The sequence below is a fragment of the Choloepus didactylus genome, chromosome 17 (genome assembly GCF_015220235.1).
Source record: "Choloepus didactylus isolate mChoDid1 chromosome 17, mChoDid1.pri, whole genome shotgun sequence".
NCBI classification, from domain to species: domain Eukaryota; kingdom Metazoa; phylum Chordata; class Mammalia; order Pilosa; family Megalonychidae; genus Choloepus; species Choloepus didactylus.
In genome coordinates, this window is record NC_051323.1 from 61,690,246 (window position 1) to 61,711,182 (window position 20,937).

Sequence of the window (20,937 nt, forward strand, 5' to 3'; positions counted from 1 at the left end):
CAGGAAGAAGGAAAGGATGTCCACTGTCCCCACTGTTACTCAACATTGTGCTGGAAGTTCTGGCCAGAGGAATTAGGCAAGAAAAGGAATAAAAGGCATCCAAATTGGAAAGGAAGAAGTAAAACTGTAACCATTTGCAGATGACATGATCCTATATGCAGAAAATTCTGAAAAACGCACAACAAAGCTCCTAGAGCTAATAAATGAATTCAGCAAAGTATCAGGGTACAAGATCAACCTTAAAAAATCAGTAATGTTTCTATACACTGGTAATGAACACTCTGAAGAAGAAGAAATTTTAAAAAAATTCATTTAAAATAGCAACTAAAATAATCAAACAACTAGGAATAAATCTAATCAAGACATAATAAACTTATACACAGAAAACTACAAATATTCCTAAAGAAATCAAAGAAGATCTAAATAAATAGAAGGAGATTCTATGTTCATGGACTGAAAAACTAAAGATTGTTAAGATGTCAATTCTACCCCAAGCTTTTTAGAGATTCAACACAATCCAATCAAAGTTCTAACAACCTTCTTTGCAGAAATGAAAAAGTCAATTATCAAATTTATGTGGAAGAGTAAGGGCCTCAGAATAGCTAAAGCTATCTTCAAAAAGAAGAACAAAATTGGGGGATTCACACTTCCTGATCTTAAACTGGATCTCCATTTGCAAAAGAATGAAGGTAGACTCCCTCCTTTATTATATAAAAATTAACGCAAATGGATAAAAGGCCTGAACATAAGAGTCAGAACTATAGAACTCCTAGAAGATAATGTAGGGAAGCATCTTTACAACCTTCTCTTAGGCAATGGTTTCTTAGCAGAAGCAATAAAAGAAAAAATAGATACATGGGAAGTAATGGTTTGAAGCTGTATGTATCCCAGAAAAACATGTTCTTAAATCTAATCCATTCCTATAGGTGTGGACCCACTGTAAGTAGGACTTTTTGATGATGCTACTTCAATTAAGGTTGTGGCCTACCCCAGTAAGGATGGGTCTCAATAATCTTACTAGAGTCCCTAACAACAGAATGAAATTCAGACAAAGAGAGAGAAAGCCATGGAAGCAAGAAGCTGAAATTACCAAAACAAGGAAGACAAGGGAGAAAGCAGCAGGTGCCGCCATGTGCCTTGCCATATGGCAGAGGGGCCAAGTATTGCCGGCAGCCAGTCATCAGAAAGAAGGCACTGACTCAATGATGCCTTGATTTGAACATTTTCAGAACTGTAAACTAATAAAATCTCATTGTTTAAGCTAACCCATTTCATGGTATTTGACTGGAGCAGCCTAGGCAACAAAAACATAGGACCCCCATCAAAACTAAAAACGTTCATACCGTCAGGGATTTTATCATGAAAGAAAAACAACAACCTACACAATGGGAGAAAATATTTCAAAACAAATACCTGATAAGAGTTTAATATCTAGAATATATAAAGAAATCCTTCAACTCAAAAACAAAAAGACAGACAACCTAATTAGAAAATAAAGCAAAAGACTTGAATAGACATTTCTCCAAAGAAGATACAGAAATGGTCAAAAAAGCACAGGAAAAGATGCTTAACATCCTTACCCATTACAGAAATGCAAATCAAAACCAAAATGAGATACTACTTCATGTCCACTATAATGGCTACTATTAAGAAAAATGAAAAATTCTAAGTGTCAGAGAAGTTGTGGAGAAACAGGAATACTCATTCATTGCTGGTGGGAACGTAAAATGGTATATCAGCTATGGAAGATAGTTTGGCAGTTCCTCAGAAAGTTAAGTACAGAACTACTATAAGAACGGGCAATACCACTTCTAGGCATATACCCAAATGAACTGAAAGCAGGAACTTGAACAGATATTTGCACAGCAACGTTCATAGTGGCATTGTTTACAACTGCCCAAAGATGGAAGCAACCCAAGTGTTCATCAACTGATGAATGGATAAACAAAATGTGGTATATACACACAATACAAATATAGTTTAGCAGTAAAAAGGAATGAAGTTCTGACACATTTGACAACATGGATGGACCTTGAACACATCATATTGACTCATATAAGCCCGACACAAAAGGAAAAATATTGTATGATCTCACTGATAGGAAATAATTCAGAAAAGCAGACTCACCAGAGTCAGAAATTTGAATATAGGCTACCATGGGATGAGGAGGGGGTAGGGAATAGGGAGTTAAGGCTTAAAATGTACAGAGTTTCTATTTGGGAGGATGGACAAGTTTTGGTAACAGATGGTGGTGATGGTAGCATAACATTGTGAATAGAATTAACAGCAATGAATTATATATTTGAGTATGGTTGTGCCAGTTCGATGTATTATGTCCCCCAAAACGCCATTATCTTTGATGTAATCTTGTGTGGGCAGATGTATCAGTGTTGATTAGATTGTAATTTTTCGAGTGTTTCCATGGAGATGCGACCCACCCAGCTGTGGGTGATGACTCTAACTGGATAATTTCCATGGAGGTACTGCCCCACCCATTCAGGGTGGTCTGAATTAAATTACTGGAGCACTGTATAAGCTCAGATAGAAGGAGTGAGCTTGCTACAGCCAAGAGGGACACTTTGAAGAATGCACAGAAATTGAGAGAGGAGCTTCAACTTGCAGAGACATTTTGGAGATAGCCTTTGAAAGCAGACTTTTGGTCCGGAGAAGCTCAGAGGACAAACGCCCCAAGAGCAACTAAGAGTGACATTTTTGAGGAGCTGAAGCCTAGAGAGGAATGTCCCTGGGAGAAAGCCATTTTGAAACTGGAACTCCAGAGCAGATGCCATCCAGTGCCTTCCCAGCTAACAGAGGTTTTCCAGACTCCATTGGCCATCTTCCAGAGAAGGTACTCAGTTGTTGATGTGCTACCTTGGACACTTCATGGCCTTAAGACTGTAACTGTGTAACCAAATAAACCCCCTTTATAAAAGCCAATCTATTTCTGGTGTTTTGCATTCTGGCAGCATTAGCAAACTAGAACAGTGGTTAAAAGAGGAAATTTTAGGTTGTATATATGTTAGTAGAATAAATTTAAAAAAGAATCGATGGACATTATGTTGAGTAAAATAAGCCAGAAACAAATGGGCAAATATTGTATGATCTCATTAGTATCAGCTAATTTGAATAAGTAAACCCATAGAGTTAAAATCTAGAATACAAGATACCAGAAGAAAGAATGAGTGTAGAGAATTTGGAACAGTTAGTTAATGTGTGCAGAACTGTTAACTAGGTTGAATTTAAATGTTTGGAAATGAATAGAGGTGGTGGTAGCAAATTATGTTGAGTGTAATTAACAGCACTTAATTATGTGTGTGATTACAGTTGAAAGGGGAAGTTTAGAGGTGTGTATGTCACTAGAAGGAAAGACAGAGGATAAAACACAGGACTGTATAACACAGTGAACTCTATGGTAGACGACGGCTGTGATTAATAGAATAAACACAAAAATGAGCTAGAAGAAATGTACGTCACTATTACTAGAAGTTAGTAATAGAGTGGTATATGGGAAAACATAAACCTATTGTAAACTACGGACTATAGTTAACAGTAATATTTTAGTATTCTTTCATCAACAGTAACAAACGTACCATACCAACGCTAAGGTCATTAATATGCGGTAGGGGTGATAAAGGGTATGTGATGATTTAGGGGTTTTTTGGAGTAATGAAAATGTTCTAAAATTGACTGTGGTGATGAATGCACAACTATTTGACGACACAGTGAACACTGCTTGATACTTTGGATGGGTTGTATGGTATGTGACTATATTTTAATAAACTGCTTTAAAAAATCCATGGAATTGCACAACACAAACAGTGAACCCTAAGTTAAACCATGAACTACAGTTAACAGTACAATTATAAAAATGTGCTTTCATCAATTGTAAAAAATGTACCATAACAATGCAAGGTGCATTATAATAGGGTGGTATCTGTATTTTATGCATGATTTTTCTGTAAATCTACAACTTTTCTAATAAAAAAAATCTTTAAACACAAGAATCACACTCAGCACAGAGATGTATTTACTATTTCTTCTCACATGAAGCAAGGCCAAAAAAAAAAAAAAAACCAAAAACCCTTCATTTAATAAATTCATTTGCTGCTCCCTCCACTCTTCCTTCCTCTATTTTACTTCATGTAATTGAAATTGTGTAATGTAAGTGCATGTAAAATGAAATTCTGCTGTAATTGGTACGGTATTAGTAGCAATAACAGTAGAAGCAGCTATTGACAGAATTCATCCAGCAATCTGTCCTATAAAATCCAGCATTTATTCCAGTGTAATAGTTTTAATTGTAAACATGGCTGCTCATACAAAAGACTAAATTTCCTAGATTCTATTACAGCTAAAAGAAGCCATGTAACTAACTTCTCACCAATGGAATAAGCAGCAGAGATATGTGCAATCTGTGAGTCACTGGTCTAAAAGCAAAGGGCTTGCTCTGAACTTTCTCCCCTCTACAGAGTAGGTCAAATAATTGGCCCAGTCTTGACCATACAGAAGAGGACATTATGCATGGGTGGAAAACAAGACTGAAGGAATCTGAGGCCTTGAATGACATCAGGGAGCAGAGCTTCCCTGCCAACTTGGACCTAAGAATGAATAAAGTTCTATCTTATTTAATACATTATATTTTGAAGTTTCTTTGATACAGCAGCTTGACCTATGCCCTTTAGCTAATAGGGTCGCAAACGTAACATAAGCCAGGCATTATATTAAAAATCCCATATTCATTACCTTATTTAGTCATCACAAGACCCTATAAGGTAAGTAGGTAGTATTAGTACCCTCTTTTTACAGATGAAAAATACAGAAGCTTAGAGAGGCTAAATAGCTGCGTCACGTTCAAATGACTAGAAAGTGGTAAAGCCAATACTGAAACCAAATGTCCATGTTGAAAAGCACTCTGCTTATATTGGCTCTCTAAAAAAATTAGATTGGACACTGTAAAACATCACAATTGCAATGATTCCTACCAATGCAATAACTACAAGAAAATTCTCAAAACTCAAGGTTTTGGCAGACAGATTCAGCCAAACACATGTGATTCATAATCAAAACAGTATGTACTATGGAAAGTTCATGACATTTAAGAAAATGAGGTATAGTGGCAGTATATGGCTATTACCAAAAAATCATTTTCCTCTAAACATTTACTTTAGAATCAAATATACAATGCTGATTCTGGAATAGATCTCAAAGACCATCTATTCCAACTTCCTTATTTTACAGATGATGAAACAAAAACCTAAAAAGTGTAAATGACTGGAAAAGAGTCAAACTTTTTCTATAAAGAATGTCTCTGGTTTTATACTGAGTATAAGCGGAGTTATTTAATATATAGTGTGTAGAAGACTTTTTAAAAAGTCTATGTGTAATGCTCAATATACTTATTTTACTAATATAAATATAATACTCATTGGAGAAATAACTTGTAAATAAGAGAGCGATATAGTTGTCAAGCAACTGCAAAAATGAATACTTTGAACAGTATGTTGAGGGATGCAGTGTAACACTGGACTTCATATTGTTAAAGTTGATTAAAAAAAAAAACCAACATTAAAACCCATGGCCTGCAATTCAGTGGGCCAAGCCCTCAATCTGGGCGCCTTCCCCTGTGAGTTTAGTTGCTACAAGGGATAGGCTAAGCCCACTTATAATTGTGCCTCAGAATCCCCCCAAGCTGAGCTCTTTGTATATAACCTGGTCTGTCCCTAGAACTTCAAGTATCTGTGTGTCACCTGAGACTCAGGGTTAGAGTTTGGCAGCTATGAATGTCAGTATTATCCCATACAGAAACTGTTAAAAAAGCTGAAAATGAGTTCAGAAACCAACCAGAGAAATGAATGAAGTAGATCTGGTTAGGAATAAGGAAAGTCAGACTAAAGGGTAAAAGACTATATTGACTGTTTTAAAACTTCAAATTTTGTGTGAGACCAAAGGAAGATATGTTTAATTGGTACAATATCTATATTTTCTGTAGCACACCAGATAATTTAACTTGTACAGTCAGTTCACTCACTTAAGGTTTTGGCAGAGTGGGAGTGGGATCTAGTTGGTTTGTACAGGTTAGTGTGGAACCCCGATACATCCCAGAGTAATTTGGGCAGAGAATAAAAATGTATTTGCAAAGCCCCTCTAAGGGACTGGGGGAAAATGTGGAAATATTAAACTTCCCCACCTGGGGAATTACTGATACTCTCACAAGCATTGGGGACTACCAATTTAGAAGGCCAAGCCCTCAATCTTAGGGCTTGCCCTCATGAAGCTTGTTACTACAAAGGAGAGGCTAAGCTTACTAATAATTGTGCCTAAGAGTCGCCCCCAGGGAACCTCTTGTTGCTCAGATGTGGCCTCTCTCTCTAAGCCAACTTGGCAGGTAAACTCACTGCCCTCTCCCCTACATGGGACATGACTCCCAGAGCTGTAAATCTTCCTGGCAATGTGGGACATGACTCATGGGGATGAACCTGGACCTGGCATCATGGGATTGAGAAAGTCCTCTTGAGCACAAGGGGGAAGCAAAATGAAACCAAATAAAGTTTCAATGGTTGAGAGATTTCAAATAGAGTTGAGAGGTCATTCTGGAGGTTACTGTTTTGCATTATATATATATCCCTTTTTAGTTTTTAGTGTATTGGAATAGTTAGAAGGAAATACCTGAAACTGTTGAACTGCAACCCAGTAGCCTTGATTTTTGAAGATGACCGTCTAACTATGTAGCTGAGACAGTGTGACTGTGTGATTGTGAAAAACCTTGTGGCTCACACACCCTTTATTCAGTGTATGGACGTATGAGTAGAAAAATGGGAACAAAAATTAAATGAACAATGGGGGGATGGGGAGATGGGATGGTTTGGGTGTTCTTCTTTACTATTTTATTTTTTTTTGGAGCAATGAAAATGTTCAAAAATTGATTTTGGTGATGAATGCACAATTATATGATGGTACTGTAAATAAGTGAATTAAGAAAAAATACATGAATGGAATATGAGACAAAGCATAACCATAGTTGATGTTAACATACCTTTCCTCAATAAGCTGTGTCACTTTACTGAAATTAGTAAGGATATGACAGTAAGGATACAGAAGGAAAATGAGTAAGATTATGGAAGATATGAACACCACTATCAACATTCTTGGCCTTTACTGACATTATTCTTGACATTTATTGAATAGTACAACCAACAACTGTAAACTACACATTCTATTTAAGTACTCATGGAACACTGGGCCGGAAAACAAATCTCAATAAATTTTGTAAGTTTGAAATCTTACAGGCTATGTTCTCTGACTACAAAATAATTAGAAATCAATAACAAAAAAAACAGTCTGAGAAGCTCCAAATATTTGGAAATTAAACAACACACTAATTAAATAACCCACAGATCAAACACAAAACCACAAAGATAATTAGAAAATATTTCAAACTAAATGATAATGAAAATACAACATATCAAAATTTGTGAAATGTACCTAACACAAAGCCTGCAGAGAAACGTACATCTTTAAGGTTTATATTAGAGATAAGAAATATTTAAAATTAATGATCTCAGTTTCTATCTTAAGAAGACTGAGAGGAGAGCAAATTAAACCCAAAGTGAGTAGGTAGAAGGAATTAATAAATAGCAGAAATCACTGAAATAACAGACGTGAACAACAGAGAAAAATCAATAAAGACAAAAGTTGGTTCTTTGAAAAAGTTCATAAAACTGACAAATTTCAAGGAAGACTGATTAGGGAAGAAAAGATAAAAATAATTGATATCAGAAATGAATAAGGGGCATTACTATAAATCCTAGCTATTAAAAGGATAAAAATAGAATATTAAGATAAAAAGGACAAATTCCTTAGAAAACACAACTTATCAAAATTGACAAAATATAAAATAGAAACTTTAACCTATTAACTATTTTAAAAAGTAACTTCTTTATGAAAAATCTTCTTACTATGAATGACTATGGTTTGTTAATTTCTGGTGGGTATGGTAGGAACAAGTTCACAGAAATGTTGCTATCTTAGATTATCTGTCTTTCTTATTCCTTTGCTGGGTTATAGTCTGTATATTTTCTTGGGGTAGAATAGGAACAACATTGTTGGAAGTAAAGTAGTTATTCTAGGTTAGTTGTCTTTTTCTTATTCCTTTGTTTTGGTTTGTTTGAAATTTTTTTTATTGTATTTTTTTTTTAATTTTTTTTATATAGTTAATAGTTAATTAAAAAAAAAAAATGAAAAAAATATGCAGAGCCCCCCTGAGGAGCTGGAGGAGAATGCAGGGGTGTTGGGCTTCCCCACCTCGACAGTTGCTGATGTGCTCACAGACATTGGGGACTGGTGGTTTGATGTGCCAAGCCCTGTATCATGGGACTTGCCCTTGGGAAGACTGTTACTGCAAAGGAGAGGCTAGACCTGCTTATAATTGTGCCTAAGAGTCTCCTCCTGAATGCCTCTTTGTTGCTCAGATGTGGTCCTCTCTCTCCAGCTAAGCCAACTTGGCAGATGAAATCACTGCCCTCCCCCCATGTAGGATCTGAACCCAGGGGTATAAATCTCCCTGGCAACATGGAATATGACTCCCAGGGAGGAATCTAGACCCATCATCAAGGGATGGAGAACATCTTCTTGACCAAAAGGGGGATGTGAGATGAAATGAAATAAGTTTCAATGGCTGAGAGACTCCAAAAGGAGCTGAGAGGTCACTCTGGTCGGCACTCTCACATACAATACAGATAACCCTTTTTAGGTTTTATTGAATTGGAATAGCTAGCAGTAAATACCAGAAACTATCAAACTACAACCTAGAACTCCTGAATCTTGAAGACAATTATATAACAATGTAGCTTATGAGGGGTGACAATGTGATTGGGAAAGCCATGTGAATCACACTCCCCTCTAGTGTATGGATGGATGAGTAGAAAATGGGGGCAAAAAAAAAAAAAAAAAAAAAAAAAAAGGAAGAATGGGGGCACAGTTTGGGTGTTCTGTTTTTACTCTTTTTTTTTTTTATTCTTGCTTTCACTTTTTCTGGTACAAGGAAAATGTTAGAAAAAATAGATCGGGGTGATGAATGAACAACTATATGATGGTATTGTGATCAATGGATTATATACTTTGGATGATTGTATGGTATGTGAATAAACCTTAATTTAAAAAAAATAAATTCTTTATGAAAAATCTTCTTACAAAGAAAATTCCTAACCCAGAGGGCTTAACTGGTAAATTCTACCAAATATAAGGGAAAAAATCCTAATCTTACACAAACTCTTTGAAAAAATAGAGGAGAAGGAACACTGTATAACTTTAAAAAAAAAAAAAAAAATCCAGCATAACCCTCTTAACCAAGTTTTAGGCTAGTGTGACTTAAAACTTCTTTATGTTTGTCCAATCATCCAACAAATATTTATCAATATATCTTTGTTCTAGGTGTTTCAGTATGCTGTGTCTTTACTTCTCTAGCTAAAGAGAAGGCTTTCTATGACCACTTCTTGCCAGACTTTCCTCTTCTAACATGAGGGATGCATCACACTACTGACATTGATGTTATTACAAGCTTTCAGTTCCTCAGATCCTTTTTTCTCTAGTCAGGTGTTGTCTAGCTTTAAAGAACTCCAAACACTCTTCTTTTGAGAAACTCATGAAATTCTCACCAACTTCTTACTACCACATGAGGCCAAGTGATTCTGACCAATTCCTTAAGGTGTTCCTGTCACATAAGGCTCTAAAGTCAAACAGACTTGGTTTAAATTCAACTCTGCTTAAATAATGTGCTTACATGTAGGACTGTGGGCAAATTATTTAATTTCTCAAAGCTTCTGTTTCCTCTTCTGTAAAATGAGGATAATGGCGGCCCTTGGAATGAGGCCATGCTCAATAAAGCACTTAGCACAATATCTGCCCTGTAGGGCTCAAAATATTATCATCATTACCCCTGGATTTTACTTTGATTTTCCTTTTCTCAGAACTTTCTGGTTCTCTTTGTATTTGAATTAAATATACAAGCCATACTATCATTATTTTTCTACCAGTAAGCTACAGTCCCTTTCTTAGTGCCTGTAAACAATTTTAAGTCCAAATATAGAAAGGAAGGGGGAGGAAGAAGGGAGGGAAGTGGGAGAGGGAGAGAGTTTCATGTGACCTAAAACAGATACATCTGAATAAAAATTTAAAAATAGATTAACTTTGTAACAAGGAATAAATATAATTTGTAAAATTACTCACCATACTATTCCTTTTTAAAATATGAAAAGCATGCATTATAAACAATTTATTACAATTACAGGGAACTTTTAAGAAATATCTACCCTACCCAGGCAGGTACACACAAACCAACCACTGCTTCTGGAAATACTTCTCAATCAGCCCCCATGGAGGGTTCTAGAGCATCATCAGCACGATGCTTTCCTTCCTCTCTACAAAAATAACACTGGCAATGGACCTGCTCCCTGGGGGGAAACAGGCAAATCAAATCAAAAGAAACAAGCAAAGAACATCCTTTTGCAACAGAAGGAAGAGTACCCCCTCCTTGTTTTCCTCATCTCCCTACCCCAACATGTCCATAAGCATCCTAAGATCTAGGTGTTGCTCGGGAAAAAGAAGGAACAGAACATGCCAAGGAAATGAAACCTATTCAAGGTGAAAGCTGCTACAGGTACGTCACTCAATTTTTTAGAAGATCTACTGATTAGCAACAACAGTGAGGGAATATGGCTCTTAAGTAGGTATTTTATATCAAGGAAATGAATTATTTTTATTTCCCTCTAGTTTTTGTATTTCTCCCTTTAAATTCTAAATTACCTCTTATATAACATGAAGGATTTATGTTTCTTCTACGACCCAAATCAGACTCTAATGTCTTGAGCCGCCTTAGTGCAAGCAGACAGTGACCTTCCCTGGAACTAACTTACCACAGGTAGAGTGAGCCAGGTCGCCACCAGGCGGTTGTTGATCCAGCGATACCAAGACAGGTTTAGAAACATCAGAGGTAAAAAGGGACCCAGCATGAAAATGCTTCCAAAAAAGCTTCCCCAAAATAGAGTAAGTATAAAGTAAATCCCTTTCCATGACACCATGATTCTGAAAGATACAAAAAAAGATATATTTTGTTACTACACATTTAACTGCCTAAATTCAATTTCAAAATGATGCATAAAATAATCTTTAATTACAGGTCAAACCTAGTTTAAGGTCTTTTAGAGTAATGGGGAGAAGAGACAAACCTGAGGGTTAGAGGATAAAATTAAAGGAGACAGACAGACAGATCGCCAGGTAATAATGTGTAATATGCTTTTCATACATTATCTCATTTAATATGAAAACCCATTAAATTAGTTGCCCCAGCTTAGAGATGAGGAAACAGTGCTCAGAGTTTGTGAATTTCCCAAGAAAAGCAACTTAGCAGGTAGAAGAAAGGAGTTTCTCAATCCAAGCCTGTCTGACTCCAAACTTGACATATGAAGTACGAGAGCATGGTATTTTCAAAACTTACACAAGAATCACTTGACATTCTTGTTAAAAATATATTCCTAGCCAATTCCAAGAAAAGTCTGTTCAGTTGACCTAGGTAGGGAAGGACAGAGGAATCTGCAGTTTTAATGAACACTCCAGGTGGGTCTTATGATTACAAGAGTCTGGGAAACAATTTAGTGTAGTGGGACCAAGAGAGCAGGAGTTAGAGGCTTACACTTCTGGTTCTTGCCCTGTCATTAAATGCTTGTGTAACTTTGGCTGGATCGTTTATCTGTATAGAGCCTGGTAAAATAAAGCAGTTTCCCTGCCCCTCCCCCGTACCCCAAAAGTGTGCCCTCTCTTCCCTCAGCTTCACCCCCAACCCACAGAGCATTACTACAAATGGGAGTACACTGCACATCGAAACCTGAGACTCAGAACAGGTTAGAGACCCCTTGACTAAGGTGATCCATAATGTCCATTCCATCAGTTAAAAAAAATTTTATCTACAAATACTTTTGATATTTCTGTGATTCAAAGTCAGAGTCTGGTAAACTTTTTCCTAGAGTCTGATAGTAAATATTTTCAACTATGCAGGCCATATGCTCTCTGTCCCACCTATTCTGCCACTGCAAAATGAAAAGATTCACAGACAATACGTAAAGGAACAGACCTGTCTGCATTCCAATAAAACTTTATTTACTAAAATGGGTGACGGGCTAGCCTGCAGACCATAGCTTGCCAACTCCTATTCTAAGTTGTTGCAGACAAAATGATCTAGTTTAGGTTCATCAGGTTAATCAGCACTTTTCCCATCAATCAAGGAAAGTTTATAACCATCTCATATTTGCAGGTACACAAAAACTGAGTCATGTTCAAGTTATCTCGATATCTCATTTTCAGGTTTTCAGTGACTTTTAAATCAGTTTGTCCTCATTAAGCATCTTCCACAATCTTAGTTTAACTTCCCCTAGATTCACAGGAATACTTCGTGTTCTCTAACCTTAATTGAGCCTTTAAGATTTATCTACAAGTCTTCTAATCTCAAGCTGTCACATTCTTCACATCAGTCTAAGATTTTTAACTAAACTCTTATCTCTAAAATATATAACTTGAGTTCAAAGCCAAAGCATTTGAAAAAGATTGGGAAGCCACAAGAGGCTTCAAGGGAAGTTTTGTTACCAAGAGGCCTCACAGCCTAGTTTGGTCTAAAGCTCTATAACTTAGTAGCTTCACCTCATAAGGTGTTGTAATATTTAAATGAGATTATGTAACCAAGGTGTTTATATAGTACCTGGCAGACAGTAGGCACTGAATACTGATAAATGTTAACCAGCTAAGGGAGGAACCAGTTGAGGAGGAAACTTTGAGGATAACTAAAAGTAATGAGTAACTGTCCGAGAAAAAGGGACATGGGTAGTTTCTAAGAAAACGTGAAGATGATCAACAATACAAGTCAAGACTAGCTCTGAACAGAAGATAGGAAACATCCCCAGAGACAGCTGAGAACAATGTAAAGATGATGGGGTACAGTATGTCTGAAAGGGTTAGAAGAGTTTTATTACTGGGTCTGATGTGAGGTCATGCATCCCTTATGGCTTCAGTCTTGTGGTGCAGGAGGTAAGCTCCTCAGCTTTCCTTTCCTGGATTTCCAAGAAACAGGGCTAACAGTGTATTTGCCTGTTTCTAACTGCCTAGGACGATGCTGTGCACACAGGAGAACTGATAAATGGTTACTGCACTGACCACATACAGACATGTCATGAACCAAACTGTATTTTTGCTATTACCCAGACCTATCCACCTATGTATCTTCATATATATTCAAAGAACTTCACACATAGCTGGTGGAGGAAATTGTGGGATTTGTGGATTTTTTTTTCTGTTTCCATCCTAGAAAATGGTATTCCTTTCAAAAGCCAATTAAGACTAACTAAAATGGTTACAGAACAGGATCCAACCCAGAATGTCACAGGGGTGACCCTCTCACACATTCTACAGGTCTAATGAGGTGCCAGTTAGAAACTGACACTGTCAACATGGCAAATATCTGACCTCAAAAAAAAAAAGGTGTTTACTATAAGAAAACCCTTTGTTTTCAATCTGGTTATTAGTATTTAACTTATAAAACTGTTTATTTCCTTTTCCAGGATGTAATCCAAGAAACTTGTTAAAATATCCCAGAGGTCTTCTTATACACAGAAGCAGACATAATGGACTAGGACTGGAGAACAGCTTCCTAAGGGCGACTATGCCTAAAAGCTATGGCAATATAAGAGTGCAATGAAATAATCTGTTTAAATCTAGAAATATTAATTCTTTAAACTGACTCTTCATGTGCTAAAGGGTTAAGCAGAAGTCAGACTCCTCACTCGCTTCACTAAATTAATTGCCAAAGGATTACTCAGGAGAGCCTCACAACCAGAAGAACAGAATACTGATGTTTTAAAATAGAATGTTGGAAATAGTCTAAAGTGAACAATCAAACATTTGATTTTGCAACCTAAGCTATATTAAAGGAAAAATATGCTTTGTTTCAGGATAATAAAACTGTTGGAAACATTAAACAAAACTATGAAAGCAGTAATAGCCTTTAATAATAAATTAACAGGTATTTCAGCAGCAAGACCTCTGAATATTTCAAAAGAATCAGAATAGGAAACAGATAAATTTCCAATGTCATGGTGTTTTTAAAATATGTCAAACAACAAAACAGGTCAGATTCCTTAACAACACTAACGATCAAATTTATCTGGATACTGAATATATTTTTAAATCTCTACCAAGACTTGATGCTCAGTATGTGTAAAAAATCCTTCAAAATCCTTCAAAGTATAAATAGAACAAATATCTACTAAGAACTGGCTTTTTGCTAAACTCTAGATCAGAACTTACCAGAAGTCAGGTGAGGGAGTAAGAGGTGGAGAAAAAGAACACTGGAAAGCAGTAGGCCAAACAATTCCCAAAGCTCACACAGGGCTTGGACTAGTTTATGTCACCCACATCCTTGACTTTTCTATCTGAGGTTCAAGCCCCTCTCTTTGCCTTAAAAGACACTATAGGAAGCTTCTTTCCAGTCCAGGCTTCATGAGACAAAATTGGACAGAATATCTACTACACTCTTCTGACTGGGGAAATTCCATATTTCCATATTATTTCAATTATAATGTCTAAAATTTATTGCACTGTTACTACTTGCCAGGCACTGGTTCATATCTTTTACACATGTGAACTTAGTTAATACTCACAACAATCCCATGATCGAGGTATTTTTATTACTCCACATTTTATATATAAGAATATCAAACCATAAAACAGGTAAGTAATTTACCCAAGGTTACACAACTAGTAAATGGCATGGCTGGGATTTGAATCCAGGTGATGTCATGTCAGAGTTCATGCTCAGTCTAAGCTGCTACACTGTGTTTCTTTTTCAAGTTTGTCTTTCTTTTGTAATTGTGTGTGTATGCATATGCTTCAAAAGAATTAGGCGATGAAATTGAGAAATGTGTCAAATTTTAAACCAAAATTTTAATGCCTCATGCAAATATTAGTCTAAATTTTGGAAGTTCACAGTTTCATGGAGGAGGCAGAGTGTCTTTCTTAGCTTAATATCCCCCAGTACCTAGCATAACATACAGCATTGAGTAGACACTCAAAAAAAACACAAAAGTTTGTTGATTGAAGTCTAAAGGAAAACTATTAGCACACCAAAACTCAAGGGTGGAGGGCTTGCCAGCTTCTGCTGGAAGAAAGTCTGTTTAAATAACTAGTAAATTAAACACCTAATCTTTTAAAATCTGTTAAAATAAAAAATAAAAGCCTCATCATTGAAAAGTAATTACAAACAATGCAATTTAATATTATTTTTGCATCTTTTTTGTACAATACAGACAGCTTTTTAAAAAGAAAAGGCCATTTGGGAAAGGAATACACAGTTTTGAAATGGCATATCCATTTTACTACCAAATACAGAGATGCAGAACAAAATTATATCATCTCAAAAAACTATGCCTACTTCAGTGTCGCCCAACAACTTTTTCCCATAAGACATCTTTCCCTTCAGTGAGTTAATGAAATATTCTCTTACCCCACAAACATCCCAGCTTACAATGTAATCCTGACTCTGACATTTGCCCATGTTGCTCAACCATCTGCGGTTCAAACAGTTACGAAACCAAGCAAAGGCAAAATATGGGCCACTAGACTTCTTACTGAGCTCCACATGTTATTCCTAGAGTATGACAGCGTGGATGTGACACTATGTGACAAGGATTAACAGAATCCATTAGGGATACCTACAGTTCCTTGTTCAGAAAGAAAACTAATTATGCTTCATAGAATCACCTTAGTTATTTTACTCACATAATAATTCAAATAATAACAACTATCACTACTCTCAAAGAGACTAAATAGGGAAGTTAAGTATACAAACAAATGACTGTAATTCAATGTGACACATGCTATAATAGAGGCACAATAGAGGTATGCAATAGTGTTATAGGTAGATCAAAGCAGGGCAAGATAGACTGGTAAAAGAGATTAAAGAAGGCATTAGACTTGGAGGATAAGTGGTTGGGGGAAGGAGGGAGGTCACTCTAGGCTTTGCAACAGAACATGCAACGCCACAGAATTTGGAAACATCATGGTTTCATCAGGGAACTGTACCAGATATTACTGAGGTACAGGGTACATGTTGGGAAGCTGCAAGAAACCAGGGCACAAAGCTCTAAGGTTAAAGTGAACAAAACCCACATCGGGATAGTCCAACATTAGGATAGCCAACAAAATCACCTTTAACAAGTTGTCACCATGGGTGGAAAAAAACCTAAGCCTATGAGTCATGTTTTAGGATAAATGTTTAAAGTAATATGTGCCTATAAGCAGGGACTCAATCAGCCCAGCTTGATTTTGTTAAGAGCCCTAAGAGCAAAGAGCTTCTCCACACCTGAAAACTGTGAGTGCCTGAGGCTTGCTGGCATAAACCCAGGACTGCTGGGTGCAGGTATCATGAAGAGGTCTGTGAGCCAGGAGAACCTGATCCAGCAATGCCACGCCACGGCCTGAGGATCCAACCACATACTTAACTGGAACCCTCACCTGTAGAGCATACAGGTGACTGGAATAAATTCCAAGGCCTTTACTAAACTCTGAAATTTTGAATATAGGCTACCTTTTGAGTGCCTGATATTTGCCAGGCACTTTACAGACCTTTCAGAATTCACATATTTAACACTTAACGTTTCAATTATTCATGAATAATCCAAAGGTCCATAGATATAAGTAAGCTGAAATTTCGTATTTGGTGGAACTATAGATCAGTTTTAAAAGTACCTTGCTTTATCCCTTGATAATGTCAAGTGTGTTCTAACAGGCACTTTACAAACATTCCCATCTAATCCAAGCAAAAGCCTCAAAAGTAAGGTTCCAGCAGTACCAGTGGTATTTACAGGTAAAGAAACAACAGCCTTGGGACTACAGGTCCCTGATGCTGTTTACAATGAAAGAGAGGAGAAAAAGAACCTATGACCAGGGACATTCCCAGAAAATGCAGTAGAAAGTACAGAACTGAGCATACTGAAAGATTTAAATTAGACCAAAAAGTAAATAATGAGTAATAAAAAAAAATGAGTTTAGCATACTGTTTAACCCATTGCAGATACGTTTATTCACAAGACTAGGAGTCAGTAAAGTACCCAGGAATCCAAACTACCACATCACTTTGAAGTTAAACTTCTTACACTCACCCTACTAACTGGGGAGCTCTGGAAATTCCTCATACTTTTTCAAAAAAAGTAGGAAAATGAAAATTAACTTGTGCTTTCATGCACTAAAATATTAATACAAATCTTAATTTCATTTAGATTCTGCAAATTTTCTGATGAAAAACCCTAATATATCCTTTGTGAGATATGCTAGTGATCGCTGAAATAAAAATTAAAATGAGATAAAAATTTTCCTATTTGATTAGACAGAAAAAAAATACTGATAACATTCAATATGAGCAAGAATATAGGGTGCAAATGTACTTTTCTATTCTGCTAAGACTGTAAATTAGTACAACTTTTTAGGAAAGTGGCAGTATTTATCAAGATATAAATACACATATTTAATTAACAATTACATTTCAAGAACTCTATCATGCAGAAACGCTCATAGAAGCACACAAAGATATGGGTACCAGCTTATTCAATGAAGTATAATTTGTAGTACTGAACAATAGGTGTTAATAAATTTTACCAATAAGGGAAGGAGGGAACATTTCATGGTACTTCTATACTATAGAATACTGTGCTGGTTTGAAGCTGTTATACCCCAGCAGAGGACACGTTCTTTTAAGTTTAATCCATTCCCATGGGTGCAGACCTATTGTGGGTGGGAACTTTTGATTAGGTTGGTTCAATTGAGATGTGACCCACCCAATTCAAGTTGTCTTAATCCTTTACTGGATTAAGGATAAAAGACAGAAAAAAGCCAAGAGAACTCAGAGAAACACCCAGAGAGCTTGGAGAGAAAGGTCTGGGGAGAAGCAAGCAAGGACCCCAGAAACTGAAAGAGCCAGAACCTGAAAGCAAGGAAACCCAAGAGAGAAGGATCAGCAGAGGCCGTCCATTTGCCTTCCCATGTGACAGAGGAACCCCGGATGCCATCGCCCTTTCTTCAGAGAAGTTACTGTCCTACTGATGTGTTAATTGGGACATTTTCATGGCCTCAGAACTGTAAATTTGTAAACTAATAAATCCCTGTTGTTAAAAGCCAACCCATTTCCAGTAAATTGTATTTCAGCAGCTTTAGAAAACCGAAACAAATACTAAGTAGCCTTTTAAAAGAATGAGATAATTCCCATTATCTGATATGAAAGGGTGTCCATGATAAGTTATTCAGTAAATAAATAAAACCAATTTCAAAACATCATGAATCCTTGAATTCTGAAGACAGTTGTATAATAATGTAGCTTATGAGGCATGACAATGTGATTGGGAAAGCCATGTGGATCACACTCCTCTTTGTCCAGTGTATGGATGGATGAGTAGAAAAATGGGGACAAAAAAAAAAAAAAAAAAAAAGCCCCCAGTGTTGTTTTTTACTTTAATTGTTCTTTTTCACTTCAATTTTTTAATTTTTATTCTTATTACTTTTGTGCGTGGTAATGAAAATGTTCAAAAAGTAATTTTGGTGATGAACGCACAACTATATAATGGTACTGTGAACAACTGATTGTACGCTTTGCATGACTGCATGGTATGTGAATATATCTCAATAAAATTGAATTATTAAAAAAAAACATCATGAATGACATGATCCCATTTTTGCATTAACAAACCAAAATTTTTAAAAGTGTGTACATTTCTGTTTGTGTACAATATCGTGTAAGAGTGCATGTGTTAATAGGTGTAAAAAAGGTCTGCTTCAATAAAGGGCCATAATAAGCCCAAGGTTACCCTCCCCAAGAAGCTTGCCTAGAGAGAAATACCCCATCCTCAATCTCCTTCCAACTTCTTATCTCCTTCAAATCCTTCTCCTGACCAAACCCAAATGGAAGCCAAAGGACAGGGTGCCCCACAGCTCAGCCTCCTGGGGCAGACAGCAGGGTGAAGAGTGGATCCAGAGGAAAAACAGAAGATACCCAGCAAAAAAATACTGAGTAGGTTACAAACAATATTGTGCTGGTTTGAATCTGCTATGTACCCCATAAAAGGCCATGTTCTTTTAATGTAGTCTTGTGGGGGCAGAACTATTGTGGGTGGGATCTTTTAATTGGGATATTTCTATGGAGATGTGACCCACCCAATTGTGGGTGGGATCTTCTGATTAGATCATTTCCATGGAGATGTGACCCTGCAGATTTAGAGTGGGTCCTGATTAGTTTACTGGAGTCTTTAAGACAGCTAAGGGCTAACACAGACCCAGAGGCTTGGAGATGCAGACAGAAAGACATTTAGAGATGCTAAGCTAAGAGATGAAGCCCAGAATTTGCCCAGGAGAAGCTAAGCAGGAACCCACAGATGCTTAAAGAGAAGGCCACTGGAATCAGAAGCTGAAAGCAATGCAACCAGGAGCAAAGGACCAGCAGACACCAGCCACATGTCTTCCCAGCTGACAGAGGTGTTCCGGATGCCATGGGGCTTTCTTCAGTGAAGGCATCCTCTTGTTGATGCCTTGGTTTGGACATTTTTATGGCCTTGGAACTGTAAAAGTGTGAACTAATAAACCCATAAAGCCAATCCATTTCTGTTATTTTGCATTCTGGCAGCTTTAGCAAACTGGAGCAAATATCCATATGACCATTCTTATTTATATGTATATATCTTATAGGGTAGTATAACTGAGTTGAAATACTACATTTCAGTTGATTTTCATACATTTTTTGCTTAGATGTATTTGTAAAATTTGATTAAATGAATGCTTCATAAAAAGAAAAGAATTCAAAAAATTAAAAAACAAAAACAAAAAGGTCTGCAGGGGTTCCATGTCAAGAGGGCACAATGAACATAAATATCTAACTGTGTTCTCTCAAAAAATGCTACTAAAATTATAGTGAACGGATTTTTTTTTTTTTTTAAGTCATACAAGGGGACTACAACAACATTTTAAAAGCTGGAAAGCAGGAAGCCAAGTGTTCACTGTCTTGACAAAATGTAAGCCAACAGAGGAAAAAGCTGAGAACAAACCTAAAGAATCCTCAGAAGACTCAGAAACTGGCAGAATCGGGTACCTCTGGAACCAAATGGGGATAAGTGAGAGTTGGCCAAAATAAAGAGGATTGGGTGAAAACCTGAGAAGCAGGGAGATTCCTAGATCCCCTTCTTTCCCCAGACTTCTGGGTGACTGTCCCACCCCACCCCAGCATAAGCCCAGAAGTCTATTCTCTGGAGGAGGTAGAACAGGATTTATGATCTACGGGATGCACAGTTAAGGGCATGGTTCCCTCTCTAAGAAAAGGGGATTGAGTGCCCATATACAAACCGAATTTTGAATGCTGAGACCTCAGATCCTCTTCACTCCTGGGCTCTCAAATGACTGGCAACCAGATCTTTAGTTCCAGGGCAGTGTGGTCCAGCAGAACTTTCTCCTGGGATGAAAATGTGCTATAGCTGTGCTGGCCAATATGGCGGGCATCAGCAACATGTGGCCCCTCAGCACTTGAAATGTGTCTAATGCAACTGAGGAACTAACTTTTTAAAATTTATGTTCTCTGGGGAATGTGACCAGCCCATGAGGAAAAATGAAAATATACAAACACTAGGGGTTCCCTCAAAAACAGCCTACCCAACTTGTCACAGGGAAGCCCAAATCCATAAGCCTCACCTACATGCAAGTTTGTAATTGGCTTTTAAGTCTCCCATTTTTAATTCTGAGCAGACAATGGGACATCTGACGATTCTAACATGAAATGAGAAACTAAAATAAACAGAATTTGAAGGAAACAAATTATTCAGGGAGGAAAAACAACTTCAAAAAAGTAAACTACCTTTAACATTCTCA

General features: G+C 36.9%; 1 protein-coding gene across 4 annotated transcripts in view; it reads right to left on the minus strand.

The window, feature by feature from the left end:
- LCLAT1 (lysocardiolipin acyltransferase 1) overlaps positions 1 to 20,937 on the minus strand; it is a 229,471-nt gene that overhangs the window by 118,688 nt on the left and 89,846 nt on the right. For all 4 annotated transcript variants that reach the window (XM_037806563.1, XM_037806562.1, XM_037806561.1 and 1 more), the window contains exon 2: positions 10,911 to 11,079. In XM_037806563.1, the coding sequence (XP_037662491.1) occupies positions 10,911 to 11,075 (165 nt within the window). In that variant the 5' untranslated portion in view covers positions 11,076 to 11,079. The remainder of the gene's footprint in view (positions 1 to 10,910; positions 11,080 to 20,937) is intronic.